The sequence below is a fragment of the Fundulus heteroclitus genome, unplaced genomic scaffold (genome assembly GCF_011125445.2).
Source record: "Fundulus heteroclitus isolate FHET01 unplaced genomic scaffold, MU-UCD_Fhet_4.1 scaffold_80, whole genome shotgun sequence".
Classification (NCBI taxonomy): Eukaryota; Metazoa; Chordata; class Actinopteri; order Cyprinodontiformes; family Fundulidae; genus Fundulus; species Fundulus heteroclitus.
Window position 1 is genome coordinate 1,068,745 of NW_023397252.1, and position 27,140 is coordinate 1,095,884.

Sequence of the window (27,140 nt, forward strand, 5' to 3'; positions counted from 1 at the left end):
CATAAAAAAAGAAAAGAGAGAAAGATGAATTTTTGTGCTTGTCGGGTGAAATATTTGTACTTGTCTCATTAAGATCTCCCTCCCCACATGCGCCGAGTGCGCAACTACCCACACCCTCTCACACCTTCCTCTACCTCTTTGCCATTCTCTCTCTCCCACTCCACTCCACACACACACATACACACAGACACACACGCGTGGTTTCACTCTCCGTGTGAGAAAGTAAAGAAGGGGAGAGGGAAGGAGAGAGAAGGGGAGAGAGAGTGTGAGTCCAGGTCTCTCTCTGCTGCTCTCTCCACTTTGGGTACTCGTACCCAATCTGACTCAATGGGGTTTTAGCACCAAGGGGTTAAACGTTACAATTATATTTATTAACCCCATACCCCGTTTGGTGTTCAGGTTTTTTATGTATTAACTCAGACGTTGCTAACTGATCAAGGGATAAAGGTGAAGACGTCTCCGGAGGCGTGCCTTTTTGTCTGCTGCCCCGCAGAAGGTTCAGTCGGGCTCCCCATCCGCGGCTGGCTCTCTGTGAGAGGATAACATCCACCTTCTCCGGCGTTCACAGCTCAGCCAGGCCGGCAAACCTCTGCAACGCTATGGATATTCGAGACTGTGCCTTCCGGAAGAAGCGGAGACCGTGGCGCATGGGCTTCCCATCCTTCGCCTTGGTGACCGTGGCGCTCACCTTGTGCCAGACTACCGTGGCTCGGGCAGGTAAGACAACCGCTCTTGATATTCTCCGTAATGTGTATCAAGACTTCGCCATATTCCTACGTTGCTTGCATCCATATTTGTTCCACTAAACTTCATTCTTGTCATATCTCACTGGATTAGCTGTGTGCGTAATGAATACCCGCTTCATTCATGATCGGATCGTGGCGCACCTGACATGCTGCTCTGCAGACTCCCTAAAGAATGTGCCAAACAATGCCCCGTTACGGTGGGCCCCACAGTATCCAAATATGTAAACCTCTTTGGTATTTGTTGCGCACAGTCCTGCAGGTTTAACTCCTGAAGTTTATGCCTTGTGCACGAATAGGTCAAATTCCCAAATCCTCCCAGGGTGACTCCTGCTCTGTTCCTCGGCTCATGGTTGGACCAGGCTCCTGCTCATTTGTTAAGTTTGATAGAAATATTAATAAGTCGTGCAAATTAATCAGATTTGAAGTTTATTTTTTATATGACATTTGAAACATCTGAAATACAATAGAGGCACAAATGCTGTTTTCTGATCACATTGCATGTTTCCACTAAAAGTATATTTCCCCTAAAATCTTAGATATCATCTTTAACTATTTGACTAGTAATCATATCTATAAAGACAATTAAAATTGTTGGGATTTAAGGTATATTTAGTTGAAAATCATATATCTCATACAAAACATTTTTATTATTCAATATATGATTAGTTTGACAATTCCTGACATAATTTCCTCAGATTTCTCCCTCACAGAGTGAGTCTGCAGTCTGCAGCTGGCAGCTGTTATTAAATGCTGAACACACTTTGCCCAAATCTCTCCCTTGCAAGATTTCCGAATAGTTTCGACTCTTTGTTCGGATTTATTTTCCTATTTTTAGCCGCTTACTTGATGGTCAGGAAGCATTTCTACAGGGAGAAAATCGCTTTACAGATTTGTCCTCCTTACAGAAAGCAGCGCAAACATCTGGGTTTTTTTTTGCCTCTAATGACAATTGCACCCTGAACCTCATGTTTGTTATTTTTGAAGTATTATTTTTTGTAATGCAAATAAAAATGTTTATTCTGGGTCAGGCATACTGCCAACTGGACCCTGTACTGTTGGCTGGATGTTCCCGGTTCAGCCTGTTCACCAGTCCCTCCATCACTGCCTCCGGTTTTCTAAGGAGGAGGGATTTAATTTACATCTGCACAGATGATTTTGCTTGTAATAACATTAAAATATCACCATATGTTTGTTCAATATTTAAATAATGTAGTTTCTTGAACCGGCAAACTGACCGAAATAATAAGAAATGTTGTATGTTAGGACCTTACATCATGAGCTAATTACTCTTGACATTTCAGACCCCCTCCTGTCTCTTCCCTCCCCATAGATTATAGATTATTTGGCCCTGGAATGATCTGTATGCAGAGCAGTTCCCTGATGCACCACTAGTTGTCTTTGAGTTATTTTTTACACAGAGAACCCATTTAGCTACCCTGAGACCTTAATCAGTTCAAATCTAAAAGCTCATTTTATGTCATTACATCAGGTCCTTTGGCCAGATCTGTAGACAAGCTCGTATAACAAGTGGATTTTAAACAGAAACATCCAAGTGGGTTTTCTTCTCGCCTCTCACTGTTTTAAAAAAGCTCAGGTTGGAGGGTTAACTATGCTTTCTTCATTGTTTAGGTTTGGAACAGACTGATGCTGTAGCTCGGACAGGTTTTTTTTTTTTTTTAAATCTGCTTTCTTTGGCCAGGTTTCCATTTAGAGATTGCAAAGTTGGCCCTTCTGGTCTCCCATGTGTATTTTGGAGGCAGAAGCCTGAGACATTTTTACTTTTTATGAATAGCTTGCTATGCTGCGGAGCACCTCGGTGGCAGGGGTTTGGGTCTGAAAGCTTATAGTGTCTACAGGTCTATGTGTGCTTTGTACAGTTCTGTTTTGCATATGCGTCTGTAAGCTATGGATGTTTTCTCGCAGCTCAGGGCGTGGATACGTATGCCTCATGAGTGAATGTGCCTCTGTGTGCAGCTTCGAGTCATCTTAAAGGCTTCTTATAGGAGGGAAGGCATAAAGGAGTGTTTAAGGTATTCCTGCTGCCTGTAAGAGCATTTTTGATCCGATTGCTCACATGTTGCGTGAGCTCTCGGTGGTGCAGCTGCAGATGTGAGGGTAAATTATCACAGCGCCCCACCCAGGCAGTGAAAGCCCTTTTTAGAGGAAAAAGTGGTCAGAATCTCACGCGTTTGTTCATTCTTCTGTGGGAACGAGAAGAAAAGAGGAGGAGGAACGGACAAGGTGCGACCGTCATCCAGAGAGCAGCGGAACCAGGGAGCTATGAAAGCCGGGTTTTGTTCCAAGGAGGAGAAATTCAGAGGGCAATATTTGCTTGACATGGATGTTCCTCAACCTCATTTCAAAGCACAGGGCTCCTCAAAGGGCGGCCTGTCTCAGTCTGGCTAAACACAACATAAGACTGCCCTCCTCTCCCACTTATTCTGTGTTGCTGCTGATGAATGGAGCTACTATATGGAGGCAGAGCCGGGCTTTGACAGCTCATTCCTGGGACAGTGTGGAAGTGTGCTGTACTCCAGGCTTCTCCACATGTGACTAAAACTGACGTTGCTAACCTTATCCCTTTCATTTTCCATTGCCTCATCATCATTTCCCCGTGGATTCCTGCTCCTTTAGTGATTCACATCTGTCCATCCTTCAATTTCCTGAACCACAACTTGTTAGCTGACTTGTTCCAATTTGCCGTGACACTCGGCCCTAATTTTCTGCCCTGAGTCATGATTTCTGACCCGTTGCCACTGTGGCACTCTTACTTCCACCATCTAAGAAGTAGTTGCTATCTGCCAATCAGAAGTGATTCATGAATTCACAAAGGATTAATCTAAACACCTGTTGGACCCCGAAGAAATGCAGCTGATGTAACAAAAGCTTAATTAGAATTAAAGGTTGTTTTTCTTTTGTAATCCGGGCCAATCACGTGTTTGTAATCTGGAAATATTTACAGCACATATTGTTTTTCTACAGAAATTTTAATAATATAAAATTTTAGTAAAGTACAACTGATGCCTGTTAATCATTCAATGCCAGATGATAAGTGAAATATTTAAGAAAGCCTAGAGGATTGCTTCGAGTCTGAATCGATAGAAATCCCTCATACAGAGCAAGCACAAGGCGACAGTGGGCAGCTGATTGTTAAAAGGTTATAAACCAACATCTGTATTCTTGATTTTTATTCAACATAATCATAAAATAATCAGAATTTGCCTGTTTTAAGTGTACAAACAATCAATTTCTAAAACCTTTTTCTAAAAAGATCGGACTTGTATGCACTTTGCCCTCATCTCTGTCTTCCAGGCGCTTCTTGAATGTATTTTTTTTCTTCAGATTTCACCAGAACTGACAAACCTCCACTAAAGCTTAACTCTACATTTATACACGTTCATTATAAGGCTAGTTAGTATGTCGGTTGTGGCGTTAAAGCTGTGAAAACAGGGTGGTTGGAAGTTCACGTGCCAATTAGTGTCAACCAGTCTACGCACTTTATAAAAATAGAAGGATGAACGTGTAATTTATAGCATGTCTGAATGCTGACGCAGCTCAATTATTATGGGAATTTATTTGCATTTTGTCAAGCTCTCCCTGTATGAGTCTCACGCATAAAGTTTATTTTCAGATCTAATAAAAGTTTCTTACTTTCTGCTCTCTTTAGGCATCTTTTTTGCTTCAGGAACCGTGACTTTGCAATCCATACTTTTCTCTATAAATCAGCATTTGGTTAAAACTAATTGGTCGTTGTAGGACTAAAGCAGACAGAAATAAAAACTAAGATATGATTTAACGTCTTTCAAGCCTCAGCTCGAAACCGTGACATCGCCTCAAAATGTAAACTTTTAAAAGCATCTTTCAGACAAAACCGCTTTAGAAATGCAGCCTTGAAGGAAGACAGAGAGCGGAAGATAGCAGTTCTGTTTTCCTTGGTTTTATAGGTGATGATTTAGCGGTTTGTTTGACTGGATTCCTCCGAGACGTCCTGTTTCAGCAGAAGATGTACACCGACGGCAGGCGAGCGTGCCAACTTTATAATGACAGAGTGTCTGTATAGGATGCTATTCCCAGTCGCTGCTGTTTTTCTGCTTCTAGGAAGTCGATGTAGGAGGGCACAGAACCCAGCTGTGTTTTTACATGAAATCTTAAAGTATATCTTTTTTTTTTTCCAGACATCAGTCTGTTGGGCTTTCAGACTTCAATGGAAAGTGCTGCTCTTCGACACAGGGATGCAGGGAAGCACTTGAAGTTAGTTTGCTGCTTAAGGTAGCAAACCTTTGACTATGCAATAACATTTTGAGGAAGCAACATTCCTTTGAGTCTCTTTTGGAAGTTGATAGAGTTTAAAGGGGTTTTTAGGTTCACCTCGGTTTATTTCCAGTAGGAATCGTGTTAAAAACGTGGCCAGTAGACCAATCAGTGGGTTCTTGCTTCTTCAAATGAAACTTAAAGTGATTCTACATTCATGCTGACTTGTGTGATTTCTTTCTAAGCTGAAGAATAAGACATAAGTGTAAGAAAACACTGGTGAAGTTATGTTTTGTGGGGAAATAAATCTTACAATGGAAAATAAAGGAACATTTAGCTTTCTGTATCTTGTGTTTTTCACTTTAATCTACAATTTAGACATTGCATTTTTGTTCCATATGTCATCATTTTAGATAAATTGTTCTGAAATAATGTGGGCTCCACAAGCAAACAAGTGCATCATGGTACGGCTATTAGGAGCCACAACCCTACATGTCACAACTACACAAGCCGCCCTGCCTCCTTCTTCCAGCGCTCTTTAGCCTCCGTCTCTGATCTATGGTTGCAGCTAAGTTGCATCAATAAAATCTCAGAAATCTTGCTGAATATCTGTTGTGGGGATTTCCACACTGAAACGTCTCTCTTTGAACATGATTAGCATAAAGTGTAGCATTTGATATCTTCCAGTTGTCTTTTATGAAAGTCTGACGGGATTCCTCTTATGCTGGAAGCTTATATCTACATATTAGTTGCTCAGTCAGTGTGTTTTTTATGTTGGATAAAACAATTAGATGGATGCAAAAAAAAAAAAAAAAAAAAAAAAAAAAAAAAAAAAAAAAAATGGGTGCAAAAGAGGATTGAAAATGTTATTTGATCTAACTTTGTAAACTTTTCATTTCTCCTCATCTAGGTTATTTAATTTGCCTTTAACTTGTCTTGTAACTCGAATCACAATTGTCAACTTTTTCATTTTAAAGATGAAAAACACAGATTTTGGTAACGGTAAAAACATATTTGACAAAAAAAACTGCAAAATGCTGATGTCTTTTTCTTCAATCTTCTTTTAAAGGGAAATAGTTCAGCTTTAGTCCATTATAAGGAGTTCTATAGTGTTTCAGGCTGGAGTTCTCAGTATGTGCAGTAAATGCAGCTTTTCGTGCTCATCATTCATCATCATCATCAGTGTAGTTTCTAATTTGTGTCTAAATATGTGGACCATATGATGGTACAGTGCAGGGAGCCACTCATTCTCTCCCCTGGTCAGGGCTCTCCGGTCCCATCCAGGCATTGTGGTGTCAGGATCCACCCTCTGATCCAAACTGAGCCTGCGGCCTACAGGCCAGAAACCGCACCAGAGTCCAGCATGGCATCATCAGTGGAGCGAACGCAGACTGGCAAAAACCACATGAAGGCAGCCAGAGAACTGTAGTACAGTATGGGCTGGTTCTGTGGGGACGGATTCAGCATCAAATATATTAGAGAGAGGCAGGTGGGGGAAAATAGAGAATAAAGAGCCAGAAAAGATATTGGCTGAGAATTAATTTGGGCTTAAACATGAAAAAATGTGACATGTAATCTTCAGCTGATATGGATACATCCGTGTCTATTTCTTTGTTTATGTAATAAACACAAAAGCAGGCGGCTACCCTGACTTCACTTGTAGTTCAAGTTCTTCTTCACCGTTTATGTTTGTTTTCAATTTATTTGCTGGTCTTTAAAGCATGAACATAAGAGCTGATCTCATTCATCTGCTGCTTTTGGGTCTCACGTTTTCTTTTATGTTCTTCCTTTTTTCACTCAGAACCACATCAAGTTTTTGCACTAATCCAAACACATTTGTAAAAAAAAAAATTTGTGTGGATTCCCTTCAACTTTAATTGCAAAACCCACATTTGTGTTTGACTGTTTTTCTCTTTCGGTGCAGTTTCCCACGATGTAGAAAACATTGTTGAAGGCCTATAAAAGCCACACTGACAAACCCTCAGCTCTAAAGCAATAATGTCAATTTTCTAAACTCTTTGTCTTGCATGGAAACTCATTATACGTTTTCTGCCTTTGTACTCAAGACATTATAAATAAGTCATAACCATAGAGCTTTGCGTTTAAAATTATAACCTGCAAGTCTGACTGCATGCTTCCTAACAATGTGGTTTTCTGGGTGGATGGAGGAACAGCTGGTTTCTGAGGAACAAGTGAAACCAAATTCAAATGTATTACTTTAAAGTACTTTTCAGCATAAGAGTCTTTGTGAATTATTTTGCTTTTCAGACATCTGTGTTTATTTTGTGTCTTTTTTTTTTTTCAAATGAGCGTCTCTATGAGGCTGAGAAATACTGAGGCAGTGTGAAGATGTATTTGCTAGCGTGCGTGCTGATGTGTTGTAAATATTGCGCGTTGCACTTTCCCGACGCGTCAGACAAAGCGGTTGTTGTGTAAAGGTGAGAGGTTAGGGGTCAGTGTGTCGGCTGGAGTGTGTGTCTGGTATTTGTCAAAGCTGTGCAAGAAAAGGAAAAGGAACACGTTCACACATGCTGGTCCTGAATGGGCCCATAAAAAGCTGAGAGCAGAGCATCCCAGGCCCATCAGAGGATGTAGATATCTTCCCTTCAGAATTTCTTTCAACGTTAAGTTTTATTCTTGTAGATCAGTTTGGGTTGTCAATCAAAACAACTGGAAATTAAACATTGACCTTGTATCTATTACTTTTATCACTTTGTTTGCTTTACAACGGCGATCTTAATTCTCTCACTGTGGGGAACTTTCTTTCAGAAACAAAACTGTTTTACGTCATATACGTACAAGGTCATATTTCTGCACAACACCTGCTTTTTATTTGTAAAGTAGAACAGCTCTATTGTTCTAAAATTATATTTTTAATATTCTTTAATCTTTTCAGTTTAGCGCTGATTATTTCTCCCTCCAATCAACTGCTTCCACTGTGTATGAAAATGGACATATTAGTATAAGTGTAACTGCTGCATTAAGCTCAGTTTCCACAGGCTTAGATTGTCCTTTAATTGTCCACTTCGTTAATTACGTTTGTTTCAGCGCCATCTAGTGGCGGTTTGTGGCCACTACAGCTCTGAGAACTTCAAGCACCTCATTTTACAGAATAAGCGCTTCTTTTTACTATATTTCTTAAGTTTGGCCTCGGGTTATAATTGATCTTAATTGGGGCTCTTGGTGTTCAGTTGATTCAGGTTCTTTGTCACTTAGAAGTTTGCAGCATTAAAGGGACAGGACTGTTTCAGTCCAGGTCACCTGCTGAAAGACTGATCCGCCCTATATTGCAGTGCTTTATTGTTTGCATCTCTAAAGCTGAGTTTATCAGGCTTTAAGTGTCTAGAAGCCCGCTAAAGAGTAAATGGTCACAAATAACTACGGAGTGTTGTCTCAATGTAGTGTGGTGGCCTGTGTTCCTCAAAGCTCTGCTGTATGGGACCTAGTTTCAAACAATGACAGATCAGCAGGTAGAGACAAAAAGAGACGAATACGCCGATTCTCCAGGTTGGTGATTCTGAATTGATTTTACATCCCACCTACATGAAAAATCCCAGTGTCAAAAGTTAACCCCACAGACCTCCTAACAGTCAACTAAAAGATGTGTGCAGTTTATATGAAAGGCATTTGTTCTCCAACTGAATCAGTCTGTCCTGGAATTTCCATTTCATATTTTGTCTTTAGTGAAACAACCTTAAGCCCATGTTTACACTAATATTTCAACTGCTGGGTGTGTACCAGACAAAAAAAGAGCCCTGCAAAACTAAGAAATGCTGTGTGAATGCAGTGCTTTGTAGTTAAAAAGTGCCTTTAGAGGTCAAAGGGTTCACATTCAATTAGAACAGTGTGATTCAGGTGTTAGTTTATATACCATTTTGTAATGTTCCTGACAAAAATGGTTGTTTCTGTTCAACTTCAGCCAACTCCCTAGTCGTTAGGTAGCTATACGTCAGCCAGCTACTGTATAGTTCACATACAGTCCCGGTTCTAACTGTTCTCACGAGCCTCGGCGCCCTGTTTCCTGTCCTAATGACAGCAGTGTAATTGGGCCACACTTGCATCAAAAGGCTGAAGCCATCTGCGAATGCTCATGGTGAAAGAGACTAAGGGAGCAAGAGGAGGGAGAAAAAAGAAAGTGATGAAGGAGAGCTGGTGCCCCTCGGCAGTCTGTTTTCCTACCTTGTCTAGTTTCATTTGTGCCACCCCTCGTGTCGTGAGGTGTATATAAGTGCACGTTTCCCCGTCTGTGCTGTGAGTACCTCTGCTGCTCTGTGCGTTATTTAATTTTTTTTGTCAGGGTTTGTTTTTGTCGTGATTGTGGTCCTTCGGGCAGGAAGGGCCTCGGCTGCAGGCTTTAGCCGGGCTGGGAACGGGGGAACAGAGGACCACATTGTACTGTACATGCTGGGGGAGCTCAGGGTGCAATCTGATCCAGTATCCTGCCATCACAGAACCACACTGTCCACTGTCACTGCCCCCCCCCCCCCAAACACACACTCACTCTAACTTGGCATGAACCTTTCCATCCCTGCCTCTTCTTCTTATCGCTCTCCACCATTTTCTCCTCAAACACAACAACGCTGACATGCAAATCTGCTAAAGTCCTGATGATGACGGGGATGAAAACATCTTAATCCCATAAATTTGAAACCAGATTGTTGCTCAACAGGTTCAGAAGCTCCGTTTAATATTCTTTAATTATGAGTCATATTACCAGCAGAAATCCAAAGTTTATTTTAATTAAATTTAGCTCCTTTTTCTATTTTCCCTGCTCTCTAGACCGTCAATTTAATCTCTATTTTAACCGTTTGCACCTTCCTTCTCTAAAAAAAAATCTTCCTCCAAGATGATTTTCTCAGAGGTTTTCTGGACGGGATGCCGCACCATCATTTAGATATCTGTCGACAAGTAGTCCTTACCCACCCATCTCCCTCCACCTGCTCCTCCTCCCTGTTGCTTCCTATTACTGTCCTCCGTTTCTCTTTCTCTCTGATGCACGGTGACGTTAATAGGCTGTGGTCTAGACACCCAGGGGTAATGTGAATGCACGGTTTGGCCTGTCTGAATAAATATTACCATCTGTGGGCTTATTTCACTAACCGTGGGTGTCACTATTGCTAGGAACAAACACAGGGAAGTGCCACACTAGATGCCAACTACACAATTTGAAAGTTTTCTAGATGCTTCGCTAAGTCATTGCAACACTTTTAGAATGAGCATTAATCACAGTTCCTACTTTTGTGAATGATGTAAGACTTTGAGAAGAGGTTTTTATGAAAATAACATGTTATTTAAGGCCAGTGTGAGATAGTTACAAAAATTATCTGAGCTTCTGGTCACGGTTTGATCACACATTTTAATTTGATTGCCAGAAGAATGTGCTTAAGTTTGTGTTTTTCCTCTTTTAGTTTAGAACATTTGTTCATTTAATTTCACTAAATACAATGACATAAAAGCTTTTGCATTAGACCGACTGCACAAAGGCACTATAAATGTGGCTCCTGTGCACTTTTTACCCTCATCTCATCAGTTAGTGTCATGCTGCTACATGCTTCGTTGTGCTTGTCAAACATTCTGAGAGGGGGACTGTTGCATGATTTAACTCTAAATATTTTGGCTTTTTAACTTTTCTTACCGGAGTCGTGCATCACTGATCATCCAGGTTTATTATGGGAAGCACCACATGGCTGGCTGTAAATTATTTTTTATTGTCTGTGAAAAATAAAACAGACTCTCGGGTGCACCAGAGAGCACAAACAGAGGGAGGTTGATGATTAAATTCAGGAAAATGTGAGCACAGGTTCCTCGCTAAAGAACTTGTCAAAACACAAGATATTGCTTTAGTTTAGATGAGCTTTAGGTTTTTGTTTTGTTTTATTTCCTTAGGAAACTTTTGTGGGCTTCATGTTTGTGATTTTATCTTGAATGAGACAACTGGACCCTTGACTGCTCCGAAGGTTGAGGGGAAAAAAGATTAAACACTTTTTTAAATAAAGAAATAAAAACCTAGCCATGATTTTCAAAATGCAGTATTTACAAATCTAAATAAATCCCAACATGAAGACTAGTGATAGATTTATCCATGAATCCATTGTCTGTACCTGCTTCTCCTCGCAGGGTTGCTTGTGCCTGTCTCCAGCGGTTATTAGGACACCGTGGACAGGTCGCCAGTCAGGCGAGACAGAGCAACACAGAGACATACAACCCTGCAAACTCATACCTAAGGACAATTTACAGATGTTTTTGAAGTATGGGAAGAAGCCGGAGAACTTAGAGAGAATCAGTTTATGCAAGGATAACATGCAAACTTGTGGAGAAAAACCTCAGGCTGGGAATCAAACCCAGGACCTCTTTCTGTGCTTCAGACATCATGAAACCAGCAATACGTTTATTTATACTGCTTTAGCATTATTAGTTAAATTATTTTGTGGCTCTTTTAAGGCATCATTGAAATGTTGTCTCTGCGATCCACATTTAGGATATTTTTTTCTTCTCTCAAATATGCCAGAGCAGCATAGTGCCTTTGAGCAATCTAAGAAATCTAATCAAAGTGTAGACCTCAGGTAGAGAACCAGGCAGGTTGACCACAAGGTGTGAAAGTGGTGACAGGACGTTAGACTGGGTGTTCACTGTTTCTTTTTATATTTCCATGTATGTGTCAAATAAAAATGCACCCTGATTTATCTGGATCGTCCACTGGTCTCTCTGATGTCAGGTGTCTGTATCAGGTAAAACTGTGAAAGGATTGTATGGTGTCAGATGAATATTCGATCGACTCAGCAGTATCACATCAACGGCCACTTGTTCCAGTTGCTTGAAGAATGTGGGCAGAATGGAGTCCCCTGTCTGGTTCAGATGTAAACTGAGCTTTGCCGACCCACCCTGCACTGGTTCATATATGTGGCTTGGCCTGTTGCCCATCTGCTCCAACACAGGGCTTCCTTTTTTACAGTATATCTAGAAGCTGGGAGGGCCATCTCTACCTTATCCTGTATCATAATACAGAACATATAAGATAACTTTCAATGTCAGTTTTAGAGACCTAAATCAGTTGCACTACGAAAATCAATCTACTGTAGTTGATGCAAAAAAGAAATAACTTGATAAACAACATGCTGTATAATTTGAAAGAGCAACACACTGGTGCCTCTGACATGATTATTCATTTTCTGCTGCTTCATGAAATCGCTAAGCAAGCCTAAAACATTAAAACAAATGTCTTTCATCGTTTCTCTCCCCTATCAGATCCAGTGGACGTGCTTCGGGCTCTGCAGGTTCCTTCACTTCCTGAGGGGGTGAAGAAAGTTCCAGGCTTCTGCACATCCCGCCGCTCCAGCAGCCCCGACCATGCTTACCGTATCACCAAGAAGGCCCAGATCTCTGCCCCCACCAAGCAGCTCTTCTCAGGTAAGCTTCAGGTTGTCAGGGTGTATGATTTTCTGTACAGGTTATGGAAACCACTCTGATAATGTTTGACCACAGGCCCAAGAGTCAATCCTTATGTTTTGTCACTGATCTTCTTCATTTATTATATTATACTTCTTCATATATCTTCTTCATATATTATATCTTCTTGATATATTATAAAACGGCAACAGGATCATGGCACCTCTCAGGACCTCTTAATATAAACCTGTAAGTCAAAGCAATAACTTCTCTGTGGGTTCTGAAACATCAAGATGATTTCCAGAAACTATATTAAATAAAAAAATATCTTTCTTTTTTTTTTTTTTTTTTACAAAAATCCAATTAAGAATTGTAATGGTTGAGCAAGTCTTTATTTATATAACTTCAGGAGGATTTAACATTTCTACCAGCATTAATCTTTCTATCACTTTTATGTCAAAAACGACTTTTGAGACAGTGATCGATTCTGTTCATTTACTCTGAAAATAAAAAAAAGAGAAAAATAATTTTTAAATATAATATAAGCAAGACACACAAAATAAAATAATAATTGAAAAAAATACTTACATTTTTCATCTATAGCAGTAGGTCGAATCTAAAATCAATTTAATTGATACCAAAACATGAGTAAATTATTATTATTATTATTATTATTATTATTATTATTATTATTATTATTATTATTATTATTATTATTATTATTATTTTGGATGAAATAATTTTAAAAATTATGTCGGGACTCGGGACAAACTATAAATAGGAAAAACCCAAACTAGCTTTTATGAGTTCTATTCACTCCGACGCATGCGCATTGTCGTATCCATGGCAACGGCAGGCTAGGCTATCTCTCGCTCATAACTTGCTAGAGTTAAAACCTAAAATAATTAATTAATTTAGGAAACATTTTTGTTAAGTTTATGTTGAATACGCTTTTCAGTCTTTGTGAATGTGTACTAATATAACAAATTTAAGTTATACGGTTTATTTTATTTTATTTAAGTCTCCTTCTAGCTAACCAACCGTTGTATCAACCGCTAACGGCTAGCGCAATACTTTTTTTGACTTGAGAAAGACTCAAATGTGGTGGTTGTTGCATCCTAAAAGTAGATAAGTAAACAATATGTTTTTATTACGCTTCACTATATTGTTGCTTTTATTGTTTCTCATAAATTTTGCGTAAAATGCATCGCCACCATTCATTACAGCTTGGTATGCGTCAGTATGTCTCAAACCCATTCTAAATTTTCACCAAGGGTTTTCTGTCCCCTTGGTGAAAAATTGCTTCAAGAATAATTATGTGTTATTGTGTTGGAGCTAAGTCAGCTTTGTGGGAGGATTTCAACACGTTACCTTCAGATTTTTGCTTAACACGATGAAGTTCAGTGTGAAAACAGAAAGTACCACTTATGTGGCTATGAAGAAATCCTTAAAAGCCCAAGCTAATTTTTAGCTTTGGTTTTGCGCAGCATTCTTTATCTGGCTGTGCTCACCTGCTATTATGAGCCCATTTCTTGATGCCAGCTTCACATTCTGATCTATGTTGATCCTGAGGTACCTCTCCCTTCACTTTAATTTTAAGATGTATATCAGCTTGTACTGCTTCTGTTTTTCTTGTATTTTTCTTTGTCAGCAGTTATACTAAACACATGTTGCGTTTGCATTTATCTGTTTTTTTCTTTCCTGCATGTCTCTATTCAAATAAATGGTTGGCGCCAGGGTTTAAGGCAGTCCAGACAATTATTGTTTTTCTCCACAACCAAATTTTTTCACATTGATATAAATACATGTTTTTTTTGAATAACTTCTTTTATTTAACTTTCATTTATTTTTAAGTCCTTTTTCTCCTTTTCGCGCAGGTCGTTTCCCAGAGAACTTCTCCATCATGACTCTGATCAAGCCCCAGGCTGGTCTCCAAGCCTTCCTCCTGTCAATCTACAGTGAGCAGGGGATCCAGCAGTTGGGCATTGAACTGGGACGCTCGCCTGTCTTCCTGTACGAGGACCAACACGGAAAACCAGCCCCCGAGGATTACCCGCTCTTCAAAGGCATCAACCTGGCTGATGGCAAGTCAGTAACCAGCAACAACCAGTTTGTGACTGGTTGAAATCACACGATTTTAGTCATTTGGGAGATTAGAAATAGTATAACAATAGTTATTGATGTTCTTTGTAAAATTAGTATGATTTAGGGAATGTTTTAGTGTGATATTTGTTTATGGCTTTGGTTACATTTATCCTTTTTTGCTGTTCCTCCTGCTTGTCTGTAGGTGGCATCGGATCGCTTTCTCTGTTTCAAAGAAAAATGTGACGCTGCTGCTGGACTGCAAGAAGAAAATGACCCGTCCCCTGGCCAGAGGCAATAATGCTCAAGTTGACACCAATGGTATCACAGTGTTTGGAGCTCGTCTGCTTGACGAGGAAGTTTTCCAGGTCAGGATCTTAAGTCAGCAAACTGGGTTAATATTAGGCAAGAGACTTAACATTCTGTGACTACATGCAGCCTGTCTTTGCAATGTTTCACCACACAAATTAAATACTTTGAAATGGCTTTATATGATGTTTTCTGAAAGTAGGGCTGGATGATAATTCAATATATATTAATCTATAGATGTGTGATTCAATAAAAAAAAAATGGTCAGGAAAAAGTTCAAATAAAAAACAGTTTTTCTTCCTTTTGTTTTGTTAAAAACTTTGTTGAATAAAGGGTTGTGTTTGAATTCAATGTTCTTTGTTTAAAAATAGGTCACTAAGCAAACAGCATAAAATGGCCAGGGCTGCACTTAAAATATATGTTTTGAATTTTTTGATAATTATCGATATCGATCAATTATGATTGCTATTTTATTGATATACTTTGTTTTTCATATCGTCCAGCCCTATCTGAATGTACTATACAACTACTTATATCTACTGTTTCTTCACAGGGAGACATCCAGCAGCTGTTAATTGCCTCCAACCCTCAGGCAGCATATGACTTCTGTGAACATTACAGCCCCGACTGTGACTCCCCTCTGCCCAAAACCCAAGCTCAGGACCCCAACACATACGTAAGTAACACCACAGAACCAGGTGCATAGCAGGGTACAAGACCTAGCCATTGTTAAACACAAAAACTCATCCTTCACCTCCTAAACTTACATATTATAACAATGGTAACTTGAAAGATACAAAGTAATTAGCATCATAACACTTAGAGATTGGAAAATACATCTGTGGCTCCAAGAAATCTGGCCCAATCAGAATCTGTGGACTTTTTTCTCACATGTTCTGCCAACATAAGCTGTTTGGAGTAAAATATTTAGTGACCCTGATGTTGAACTAAAGCTTCTTCAGCTTTGGCGTCACAGTTTGGTGACTTTTCCAAAACCTGGCATTTTCCCTCTTGTGTACACATTTTTCTCTCACAAGAGATGTTTTACATCTCCTTTATTCTTTCATCGTTTAGTTCATAATTGTGTATGTGTTTTAGGAATACGAGAGTATAGATAGTAAAATCTGCTGCATCAGTCTAAAAATTTAAGTCCTCAGGTTCAGATTGGGTCATTTGCCATCAAAGTTCTGCTCCCCCTTTCTGTCTTCCTCATGCATCCTTGTCATCAACAACCGTTTGTATCTATCCAACTTCCCCCTCACCTCCACGATCTGTGTGTCCCAGGGGTATTTAGAAAAACCGAGGGGTTTTTATTTTTTCCTCTAAAGATTTTACTTAATTTTCTTAATGGTATACTCCTGGCTGTTTTCTGCTCCACTGCAACGGAACACAGAAAGGTCGGGGTAAGAGGATGATACAGCGAAACATCAATGTCTTTCCATGTTTTGTTCTTACGGATTGAAATAAAGAGAACATCAACAGAACATGAAAATGAAATTCTGATTGGTTTTGTGGTTAAATTGTGACATGGGATTGTGGCTAAAGGTCGGCTTACGGTGGAACCTGTTTGCTTACTGAGACTGGTTGTGCACAATATACTTTAGGCTTTGCTGACTGTTTTGCAGTGTTTGTGAGATGACATTTCGTCGACACCAGCTGCATCACAGATTTAGTCAATCACATAAGTTTCATCTGCATGCATCCATCCAAAGTACCCAAAATGTTATGAGCTTGCATGCCTGATCTTATTCAGTTTTTAGTCAAGCACAGAAGCCCTGTCATGTTGATGTTGTTGGGATGACTGCTTCTTGAATGAATATAACTCACTGCTCATATTCATTTAACTCCACAATAGTTTTTTTTTAAGGCTTTCTCATTCATCGGGGTTGGTGATTTATTGGCACCTTTGACATTGGTACCTTTATCAATCTAAAATACTCAGATGAAGTGAGAAATTAAAGCTTTGCATTATGTCATTGCCCCGCTGCTTTCTATTACAGTGTTTCAACTTAGTATTTTTTACTTTTTACTGTTCTTGTTCTTCCTTGGCCTCCATAAACTCCCTATTTCCCTGTGAAAACCTTTACTTCCCTTCTTTATGGATTCCTCTTGCTTTCATGTACTGTATGTTCCTGTCCCATTCCATCTCATCCCTTCTACCTTTTTCCCAATCTTTCAATCCCTCCATTCTTCTCAGTACTTTGATGAGGAGCAGGATGACCTTGAATACCTTATTACTGTGAGGAACATTTTTCTCCTCCTCTGCACCCCCTCTCCCTAACCTGGGGACCCCACACAACATGTAAAGTGGGAACAAGAAAGAGGGAAAATCAAATTAGTTTTGGTAGAAAGGAATGGAATAAAATAAAGCAGCAATACAAACAATTAAATCCATGACTTGCAGCTTAACTTGCTAATTATTTCAATGAAATCCAAATTTATTCTACATAATTGCTAAAAGCTATGGATGAAGGTTTTGTTTTATCTTTAGCAAGTCAGGGACTTCTCATCTTTTATCACTCCTTATTTTACTTTACATCTCACTTTCCTATCAATCAAGATTTACCATACCTAAACATCCACTCCATATCTGTCATTTGTCATATCCAGAGGTATGTTTGTTTCCTGTCAGGTTTTGCCCTCAAGTCATTAACATGTTGTCATGTATGTATGTATGTATGTTCACATGTGGCCAAGTGGCGGCACTGAGGAAGTGTAGGTATGGTTGTTTTGGCATACACACATTTAATCTTATTTCCCTCTATTTAACATTAGTAATTAGGGTGAGTTTTAATATAATCATCTACATGATGTTTGTTTCAAACTTTCTAATTTGGAACCTTCTCGTTAAGAAAGTGTATTTGAAATTTTTCCAGGGTATTGTTTAACAACCTTTAACATAAAACATAGATGCATGTACAAAAACAGATGACATATTTAGTCACATCCTATTAAAACGTCTAGATCAATTGACAGTACTACATGATTTTCATTGGCGTGTGTTTAGATTAAGATTTGAAAAAAGGCCAAAGTATTCTAATTTTTCATATATATATTCTCCAGTATTGTAGAATATGATGATCAATTCTTTAATTGGCGATCACATAGAAAGAAATACTGACGATTAAATCTTAAAATTAGGTTTATTCTTGAGTTTGATGACCTCCTTTAAGATGAACCCCACTAGTTTGAAGCAAAACTGTCTGTGTTATTTGAGCTTTTTATTGTTTTATTTCTTGCATGGTCACTTATTTTTTCTGAAAAGTTGAGAATGTTGCATGCAATTGATGTCTTTTTGTTTTAAATGTTCAACATTATTAATTTCAGCACTCAAAATTATTTCACTGCATGGTAACACAGCTAAAGTTTGCATTATATTCATATAAGCCACGCATGAATGGTACAAATTCAACATTGCCATTATTGATCTTATCTTCCTCTTGAAAGTATTTTATTTTCATGTATTATTTTCCTGATGTTTTTTTTTTTAATCAACAAAGAGAGTTATCTGAGTATGGTATATGGTATATATTTGGGTGGGATTTCATTTAACTAACATGTTTTTGCATGCCCAGTTTAACATTAAGCTGTTGTCCTTTGCATGCGTTAATAGCTGGAAATTCCTTGGTTTTCCAGCTGGACTGCTTAGTGCTTTAGTGCAGCTCTGCCACAGGTTAGTGCATCAGTGTTGGACATGTTTTTGTGTGTGCTTGTGGTATTGTCTCTACAATGTGTGTGTGTGTTAAAATAGCTGGCTTTGTCTGACAATTCACACCCTCAGTGCCTCTACTAAACCACAACCTCCAGTTCCTTAGAGCGAAAAGATGCTGCTTTGTCACTTGATATTGGGAATGGCATTACTGGAGAAAACAGCCATAAGAAAAAGAAAGAAAGAATGTATCACAGGATTTTCAATCAAAGTAACATTTCTTGTGAAATCACTGTTGTTCTTTTAGTAATGTTATTTTAGATGTAGAGTTTAGCTGTATCCAGTAATGCCTGCACAGTCTCAGTAAATCCTCCAGACCTTAGCCATCTTTATGTCACTGTTTGTCCAAACACCCACTCTTGTCTTTTTGTCTCTTTCTGTCAATCCTTTGTTTGTGCATTTCATCTTCCTCCCAACCCCACCGTGTATCTTTGCCTTCTACCCTCCCTCCCTTTCTTTGTTAATTTGCACTTCTGCGTTATAAACACTCCTCTACAAACAATTGTACTGGATATTAGAAGAAAACAGTCAATGGAAAAGCAGCTCCCCCCAAAGCCCTCGTAAAAGCCAAACCCACTCCAGCTAGGTCAGCCAAGACTGGATCGTACAAAGTGGTAGTCAAGCCACCTATGCCCACCAAAGCTCCTAAATCTTCTAAAGTAAAACCAACGGCAGCACAGGTCTTCTTGTCTAAGATCAAACCAACTGCAGCAAGTAAACCTAAACCCACACCTGCCCCAACTAAGAACGGAAATGGCAAACCGACCGCTCAGAAGAAACCAACTACCGGAGCTAAAGCCAACGGTAATGCTAATGGAAAGCTATCTCTGGTGAAATCCAACGGCAACAGCAAAGCTCAGACCAACACAAATGGAAACGGCAAAGGAAACGGAAAAGCCTCCGTTGTGTCTAAGGTGAATGGAAATGGAAACGGCAAAGCTTCGGCTGAGAAGAAAGCCGTTGGAAATGGCAAAACTGCTACTGAAGTCAAAGTTAACGGTAAATCTGGAAATAAAGTCAACGATGCAGCTAAAGCAAATGACAACAATAAAGAGGCTCATAAAGGGCCCACAAAAAATAAAGCCACTACCGGGACAAAGACTGTGAACACTGCAGCTACATTAAGTCCCAAGTTGAAAGCTACTAAAGCACCCAAACCCACAAAACCAGCTGCTACAAAAGTGACGAAACCCGCTGCCACCAAAGCTCCTGCAGCAAAGAGCCAAGTTAAAAATGTAGTCAACAAGGTTCCTCCAGTCAAACCAACAGTCAGCAAACCTGCAAAGGTTTCCAAGCCAACGTCTCCAGTCATCCGACCCACTCCATCTAGACCCACGAGACCCAAGGTGATAGACGAAAATGTCAAATCCCATCACAGACCTTTGCCACCGTTTGGCAAGACTGCTCTGAGCGGAACTACATCGACGACTAAGAAAGTTACCAACCCATATCAACAGGTACAACATGAGGGTTCATGTTTGGCTTAAAATGTCCACAGATTTAAGCTCCGTTCTTCCATTCTCTTTCTCGGCCTTTTCCATCATGCGGGATCTGCAGCAAAATCACAGCACGCCTTGCAGATTTTGTTGGAAAATCCTCAATGATGTACAAGCTAGCTGTCTGAATGGAAGTTGGACAGCCCACTGCCTTCTTGTCTTTTCGAATATCATATGTTCCTCCCAATATTCCCAAGCTCTCCATATGATATGATCCTGCGTTGCACATCGAGGCATGGCTAAATATAAGGTTTCTCTGTTCTTTACTTCATGCTGAAACAGGATCCTGAGCCCCAGACCTCATTTTCCATGGAGACAGTTATAGTAACAGTCTGATAATGACCGATGGTTACTGCGGCACACAATCTAGGCACAGAAACTGGGACCGGACATTTATTACCACGTTTAAAACCTGTAAACAAACCTCCAGCTGTCGCTCTGTCACTGTCTGGCAATTATTTAGGAGCCTGTCCTTCTGACATCTGTTTATCTTTTGTTGACTTTGTGTTAAATATGAATAAAACAGCTTCACAGAATCTACAGGCAAACTTTAAGCATATTTTTTTATGTATTATGAAGCCAACTTGAAAATTAACAGAAAAAACTGACTGTATTATTTTTCAAATTAGGCTAATTGTCATATTAAATTAGTAAAGTTCAGCTCTGTGAGGCTGTTAAGTCCATTTGTCTTTGTTTTCTAACCTTGGGTGAAATTAGACACTCTGAAGCATCAAGCTGCTGTGTTTCCATCTTACGGGATGGAAAGATGCTCTCAGTGTTGCTTCCAAAAGGAGCAAACTTCACATTTCTTGAAACTTTGCCTGTGACTTGTATCTAAAAAAACAAAACTGTACAGGAATTACATGAAAAGAAATTTCAGTAAAGTCTCAATGGCCCTGCAAATCTTGCATCTTGCAAAATTTCTAGTCATTGATCTTCTAAAACTACCTGAAACTTCTTTTCTAAAATGGAACAATGTGTGTCGCCAGTGAAAAGAGACTTTGCTGCTGGTGAGCACAGTATTACGTTGCATTCCCATTTCTGGCTAAAGCCGACTGAACTAACCCTGCTCTCCCAATCAATTCTGCTTACTTCCTCTCTGCTCACAACTTCCTGTCACCCTGACCAATCAGGACGTAGACACTGAATATTCTGAGGCTGGCCACACCCCTACAGAGACCGATTATTACTATGAGGAGATGCTTCCACAGCCAGACGGTGAGGTGATTGGACAAGAAGAGATATCTGTTCAGGTAAAAAGAAAAACCAAATCTACAGATTGAGTTTACAGTATTATTTTTGTTTTGATTGATTTAATTGTAGATTACGTTCAACTAAAAAGAAAGCTAAGAAATAATCACAGGTAGAATGGTTTAATACCTGTATGATGGTGAGCCCAGTCCTTGTAGTTTAACATAATAGTGAGAGCTCCTTGCTCCTCTTCACATTTTCCTAACAACTCATTTCTGTGTTGTTTGGCGCCGATGCCACAAAGCAACACGTGGGAGAAAATTCCTTTTAAAAAAGAAAACACAACATTCATCCTCTGCATCATCAAACATTTTTATGTGGCTCTCTGTTTCCCTAACAGCAAGGTTTCTATCTTGTTCTCATGTCAAGATAAACCTGGTTAATATCCAAGTCATCTTGAAATAAGAACAAAAATCTTGTGAAAAAAGGTCCACATGATAATATTTGATATGAAGTTTTAACCGTAGTAACAACATGGATGTAATGTGTTCTTATTTAAAAGAAAAGGTTAACTTGACGGGATTACAGTTGTTACTGAGGGCTCCTTAATGGCACTTTTGTTTATTTTGTCAGAATGTGAAATGAGTTCAAGAACAAAATCAAAGTTATTAATCTGCTTATCAGTGTTACATGACTTTATTGACTATTTTTAGCTAAGTTTGGTGCTGAGATCTGTAGCAATTTTGAAGAAACCTGTTATAAGGGTAAGAAATGCTCATTGAAAAACTATAAAGACCTTTATCTGTTTTTATACCAGTTTTATTTGTATTTGAGTTACAAGCAAATATTATTCTCTCTGGATTAATAACCCTTATGTGTGGTAAGTACAGGAGTAAAATCCCTGCTTTGCATAGAGTAGCACATAGCAGAAGCTTGTTTTCACAATGTTTGTTATTATCAGTTTGTATTCAGAAAGGTAAAAACATAATCTTCCTTTTATTTTGTACAGAACTCTTTAATAAATTAGTTATTTTACAAATCATCAAACACAAGCTGGTAATAACACGCTTTGGTGAAAACCTATCTAAGAAAGTAAATTTTGGGAAGAAAAACTGAAGATTTAAAGTGACAGTATAAATGTCCTTCAACATAAAAAACCCAGACTGAATCAAGGACTGATCAGGTTTTTTTTTTATTCCAAACTTATATAGTTACACAAGGTAAGTTATAATTAAACTGCTCCCTTTTCTGGTAAAACTCCTTATTTCTACCCTCTTGTTTTCTTTTAAACTTAATTTTCCATGCTGCTCATCTTATTAATTTCCCTTCCCTCTCTTGTACCTTTATTTTCTCTTCATTCCTTTCGGTTTTTCCCTCCATCTTTTTTGGGCCTCTAATAAACCCTTCACAGCCCCAGGTAGAACCGGCCCTGGAAGGAGAGGTGGTAGATGCCACAAAGGCGGGCGAAGTGGGAGAAGAAGTCTTCACTGAGGAGTATGTGACTGGAGACGTGGGCATGAGGGAATATGATTATTCCTACAAAGACTACAATGAGCCGGTACCAGAGACCCGAGAGGCCGATGGCCACATGGGGCCCGCCTTGTCCGCTGTGACGGACGAGGGAGGCGTAAGTATTTTTTGCTTCTAAAGCAAATCAGGGATTCTTTGATCCGTTGTATTCAATGTCTTCTCGATGACCTGTCTGAGTTTTGCCATCTGGCAAAGGCCAGTGTCTTTTTAACATTTTAAACTTACTTCAAACCAACACAAACCTGTGGAGTTGATCCACTGTTGGTAATTTAAACACGTGCGGTTTTAAATCTGTTTCCTCCTAAAAAAAAAAAAAGAATCAGAATGGTAATGCCACTAAATTAAAATAAAAGTTCATTTAAAGGTTTCAATGTCATCAAAAGGCAAAACTCAGTCAGCCAAAGGGAAATAGGCTGAATGCAACTCAAGACCCTGAAGTTACACTGTTGGTTAAAAATTACCCTATAAAGTGGAAAATAAGCAGTAAAATCAAATGCTGTGGCTGGAGCTGATCCTGTCAAGCCTTATCAGTAAATTTAAGTATTACATACACTGAAAAGTCATCAGTTTTTGGTTCCTTTTTCAGTGTATGTCAAAAGTAGCAGTAGTGATAGTACTGGGAAGCTTTTCCTCTGCAATACAATGTTGAAAAGTTATGGACCGAGACAGTGGAGACACATTGGTAACTGAAGAAAATCTTAAGTAATTCACACAAGTACAACGCATTGTGATTGTATTACTTTGATTTCAGTGCTTTAAAATAATGTGGGAATTGAAGTTGTTGAGTTTATTTAGTTTTTGGCTGATATGAACAAGTAGCTCTGTAATGACCGTGTTGTGTTCCTGGATACCTGTGTGTGTTTCCCTCAGGCCAGCATCAGTGGCCAGAAAGGAGAGAAGGGAGAACCGGCCGTCTTGGAGCCTGTGAGTCCTTATTGTGCGAGCTCTGAGGCTGAGTTCATACGTCTGAATGCAGCGGTTTAGATTAGCTGGAGGGTTTTAAAAAAAGCCATTAGGATTTTGTCATCAAGGTATTATAGTTGCTAATGTTAAGCAATAAAGGTAATTACTTAATTCACTATTTTAGAACCACTTATCGTCATTGTATTTAATGAAAATTGTAACTTTTTCGCTTTATACAATTCTAAATGTTCTTTTTTTAAACTTATTGTCCCTTTGAAGCAATTAAGGCCCTAAACTAAAAATATCTGTATATGTTTTTAATGTTTGGTTAATTTAGTCAGCAAATATTTATACTTTACATTATATTCTTGGTTATTATTATTAGAAAACTGATTTCTGCATTGTGCAAACTGTGACATCCTTTTGTCTTTAGTTTTTTGTTGGCTTACTCTTAATCATTCTTATTGACATTTTCAGGGAATGCTGATTGAAGGTCCTCCAGGGCCTGAAGGACCAGCTGTAAGTTGTACAATAGTTTGCTTTTTAAGATGTCTAGTTGATCGTTTAGGTTGCATTATTATGTTTTTAGTGCCATATGTTGGTATTTATTTACTATGCGTAACACTTCATTAAAATTACTTTATCCCTGTTTTTTTCAGGGGCTTCCAGGACCTTCTGGTCCTTCTGGACCTCCTGGCTCAATGGGTGACCCTGGTGAGAGGGTGAGATTTATTTTAAAGTCTTTCACTGGTGATAAATAAGTGATGATGGTAGTAGTGAAAAAAGTATTTCCAGTATTTATTCGCCTTTATCTTTGTTTAATGCTCCGTTTTGTTCTGCAGGGTCCTCCTGGTAGGGCTGGTCTGCCCGGGGCAGATGGAGTTCCTGGACCTCCTGGAACCTCAGTCATGCTGCCCGTAAAGCACCTTTACTTATTAATCCTTTAGAGCTGATTGTGGCGGTTTTGTCAGGAACTGGTGTAATCTAGTGTTTTTAGCATTATTAGACTTCTTTAATAAATTGGGACTCTTGCTTTTTGATATTAAAAAAAATTAAATCATACTTTTAGATGTGTTTTAGATTTGAACAGTATTTAACCACCTGGTGTTTGGTAAAGTTAATTTTCAATGCTGTTTTTATTTTGCATCCTAATCATTTTGTCCCTGTCAATGATTCTGCACACAGATCTTTCAGTTTTAAATAAACGTTTTCTTTTCTCTTTGCAGTTCCGCTTTGGACAGAGTGGAGGAGATAAGGGTCCCGTTGTTTCTGCACAGGAAGCTCAGGCAGCAGCCATCTTGTCCCAGGCCAGGGTTAGTTTTTATTCTTATTTAACTTTTCCACAATGAGATTAGCCGTTTGACTCTTAGCAGTGACTCATGTAGCTCCATAATAGCATGGGTATTTAATTTTTTTCTTTCGGTCTTTCATATTTATTGTCATAAGAGGGCTTTGATTTAAATTAATCTAAATAGTTGACAAAGTAAATCTTTAGATTATAGAGATAAAATTGATGTATGCAAAAGATATCCAGCATGTCAGTACATCATGGGCTTTAAATAAAATAATACAGAATTCAATATAATACTATAACTGCATATCAGTGCTGCTGATTGTAAAGTTGAAAGATAAATCCCTTTACGTAAAGAAAATCATAATAAATAGCTAAGTGTTCCTTTTATTGTGTGTTTTGCTTTCTATAGATGGCTCTGAAGGGACCTCCTGGACCAATGGGATTCACAGGACGCCCAGGACCCCTGGTGGGTTCCCTGCAACAAATCATAGATTTGATAATATTATGGCTGCTCTATTATGAGACACTTTGTTTATAAAAATACGTTTTTGTTTGTTTTTTTCATGCCAAACTGTACCATCATTACTGTACGAGGAATGACAAAAATAGTTTGCTATGATGATTTTAAATCTCTTTTTTTTCTCTCAGGGAAGTCCAGGAAGTCCAGGTTTGAAAGGAGAGGGTGGAGACCCGGGTCCTCAGGTAAACCACTAATTTCACCGGACTGAACAGTTCTGACTACGTCACAGAGTCTCATCACTGGCATTTTTTGTCTAGGGTCCCAGGGGCGTCCAGGGTTTGATGGGTCCTCCTGGCAAATCTGGAAGAAGAGTGAGTAACTCTGTTTTTTAAGTCATTTGAAGTCTTTGATCCATAAAAAACTCCTTACAAAAGTTTTAGTACTTCCAGAAGTTCAACACAGTTCTTAAAAAAAAAAAACTTGATACAGGATCTCCTTTTTTAGAATAGAATAGAATAGAATAGAATAGAATAGAATAGAATTCAACTTTATTGTCATTCCACATGCCACAAGTACACGCAACAAAATGCAGTTTGCATCCATCCAGAAGTGTTTCAGTAGTGCACAATAACATTGTTATGGTTGTGCTATAGTCGTAAATGTAAATTAATATGAATATATATGAGCTATGAGTGTATTTTAACTGTAGTATATGTGAATACAGGCCATAAATGTACTATAACTGTAAGTATAAATATATGCAGGCTATGAATGTAGAGACTATGAACAGGTTATGAATGTGAATAATGTGAATGTTATAAATACAAATAGATTATCTCTGTACTATTACTATAAGTATGAGTGTGCGTATACAGGTTATAAATGTACTATAACTGAACTATAACTAAGTATAAATATATAAATGCTATGAGTGTTTTTGGTTCTATTGTAGGCTTTTTTGTCCAAGTTTCATCCTGTAAAACTCTAGATAGATATTTTAAAACAATGTTTTTCTCTGCCTCACTAACAGGGCCGTGCAGGCGCTGATGGTGCTCGGGGAATGCCAGGAGAGACGGGATCCAAGGTTAAAAATTCTCCATTATGTTCAAATAATTAACCTAATTACATTTTTTATATAATTAGTCTGAACCCACAAGATCAGCACAATACGACCAACTTTGCTGGCGTTTGTCTACATTGTAAAATGAAATAGAAGTTTGTTTTTGTTTTAGGGTGACCGTGGTTTTGATGGTCTTCCTGGTCTGCCTGGTGATAAAGGACACAGAGTGAGTTAAACAAAAACTTCAGTAAAAAAATTAACTTAATGCCAATTTTTTTAATATGACTCAGTTTGTATTCTGTAAAATCTTTAGATTTCATTGATTATGATTTTGTACAGCAGCTGTACAAATCTGTAGTCTTTCTTCATCTTTAATATCCTTAATTTAGGGCGACCCAGGTCCAATGGGACCACAGGGATCTCCTGGAGAAGATGGAGAGAGGGTATGTAATGCAAAGAAAATAACCAGATATTTTTTTGCTACATATCTATTAGTCATCATCTGATGTGTTGTTTCTGTGTTTGTAGGGAGACGATGGAGACATTGGGCCCAGGGGTCTCCCAGGTGAACCCGTGAGTGTTTCCATGACAGCCAAGGAGATTTGACATCTCTATTTTTTCTTTTTTTGTGTAATCAAAGGTATAGTGGACAATCTTTTTCGGGTTCAAGTTCCGGGGGAATCACCTTATCTGGTTGTCCCACTTACCAGTAATTCTGACGCA

At 38.8% G+C, this 27,140-nt stretch overlaps 1 protein-coding gene across 4 annotated transcripts in view; it reads left to right on the plus strand.

Moving 5' to 3' along the window:
• The first annotated feature begins 242 nt into the window (after positions 1-242).
• col11a2 (collagen, type XI, alpha 2) overlaps positions 243-27,140 on the plus strand; it is a 52,584-nt gene continuing 25,686 nt past the window's right edge. The window contains exons 1-20 of one of the 4 annotated variants that reach the window (XM_036134365.1): positions 243-717; positions 12,243-12,404; positions 14,261-14,471; positions 14,671-14,833; positions 15,328-15,450; positions 19,002-19,940; positions 21,113-21,232; positions 22,582-22,797; positions 23,571-23,624; positions 24,081-24,122; positions 24,263-24,325; positions 24,446-24,520; positions 24,830-24,916; positions 25,307-25,363; positions 25,546-25,599; positions 25,675-25,728; positions 26,388-26,441; positions 26,590-26,643; positions 26,807-26,860; positions 26,946-26,990. In XM_036134365.1, coding sequence (XP_035990258.1) covers positions 600-717; positions 12,243-12,404; positions 14,261-14,471; positions 14,671-14,833; positions 15,328-15,450; positions 19,002-19,940; positions 21,113-21,232; positions 22,582-22,797; positions 23,571-23,624; positions 24,081-24,122; positions 24,263-24,325; positions 24,446-24,520; positions 24,830-24,916; positions 25,307-25,363; positions 25,546-25,599; positions 25,675-25,728; positions 26,388-26,441; positions 26,590-26,643; positions 26,807-26,860; positions 26,946-26,990 — 2,745 coding nt within the window. In that variant the 5' untranslated portion in view covers positions 243-599. The remainder of the gene's footprint in view (positions 718-12,242; positions 12,405-14,260; positions 14,472-14,670; positions 14,834-15,327; positions 15,451-19,001; positions 19,941-21,112; positions 21,233-22,581; positions 22,798-23,570; positions 23,625-24,080; positions 24,123-24,262; positions 24,326-24,445; positions 24,521-24,829; positions 24,917-25,306; positions 25,364-25,545; positions 25,600-25,674; positions 25,729-26,387; positions 26,442-26,589; positions 26,644-26,806; positions 26,861-26,945; positions 26,991-27,140) is intronic. The other 3 variants (XM_036134366.1, XM_036134367.1, XM_036134368.1) reach the window with 3 other exon arrangements.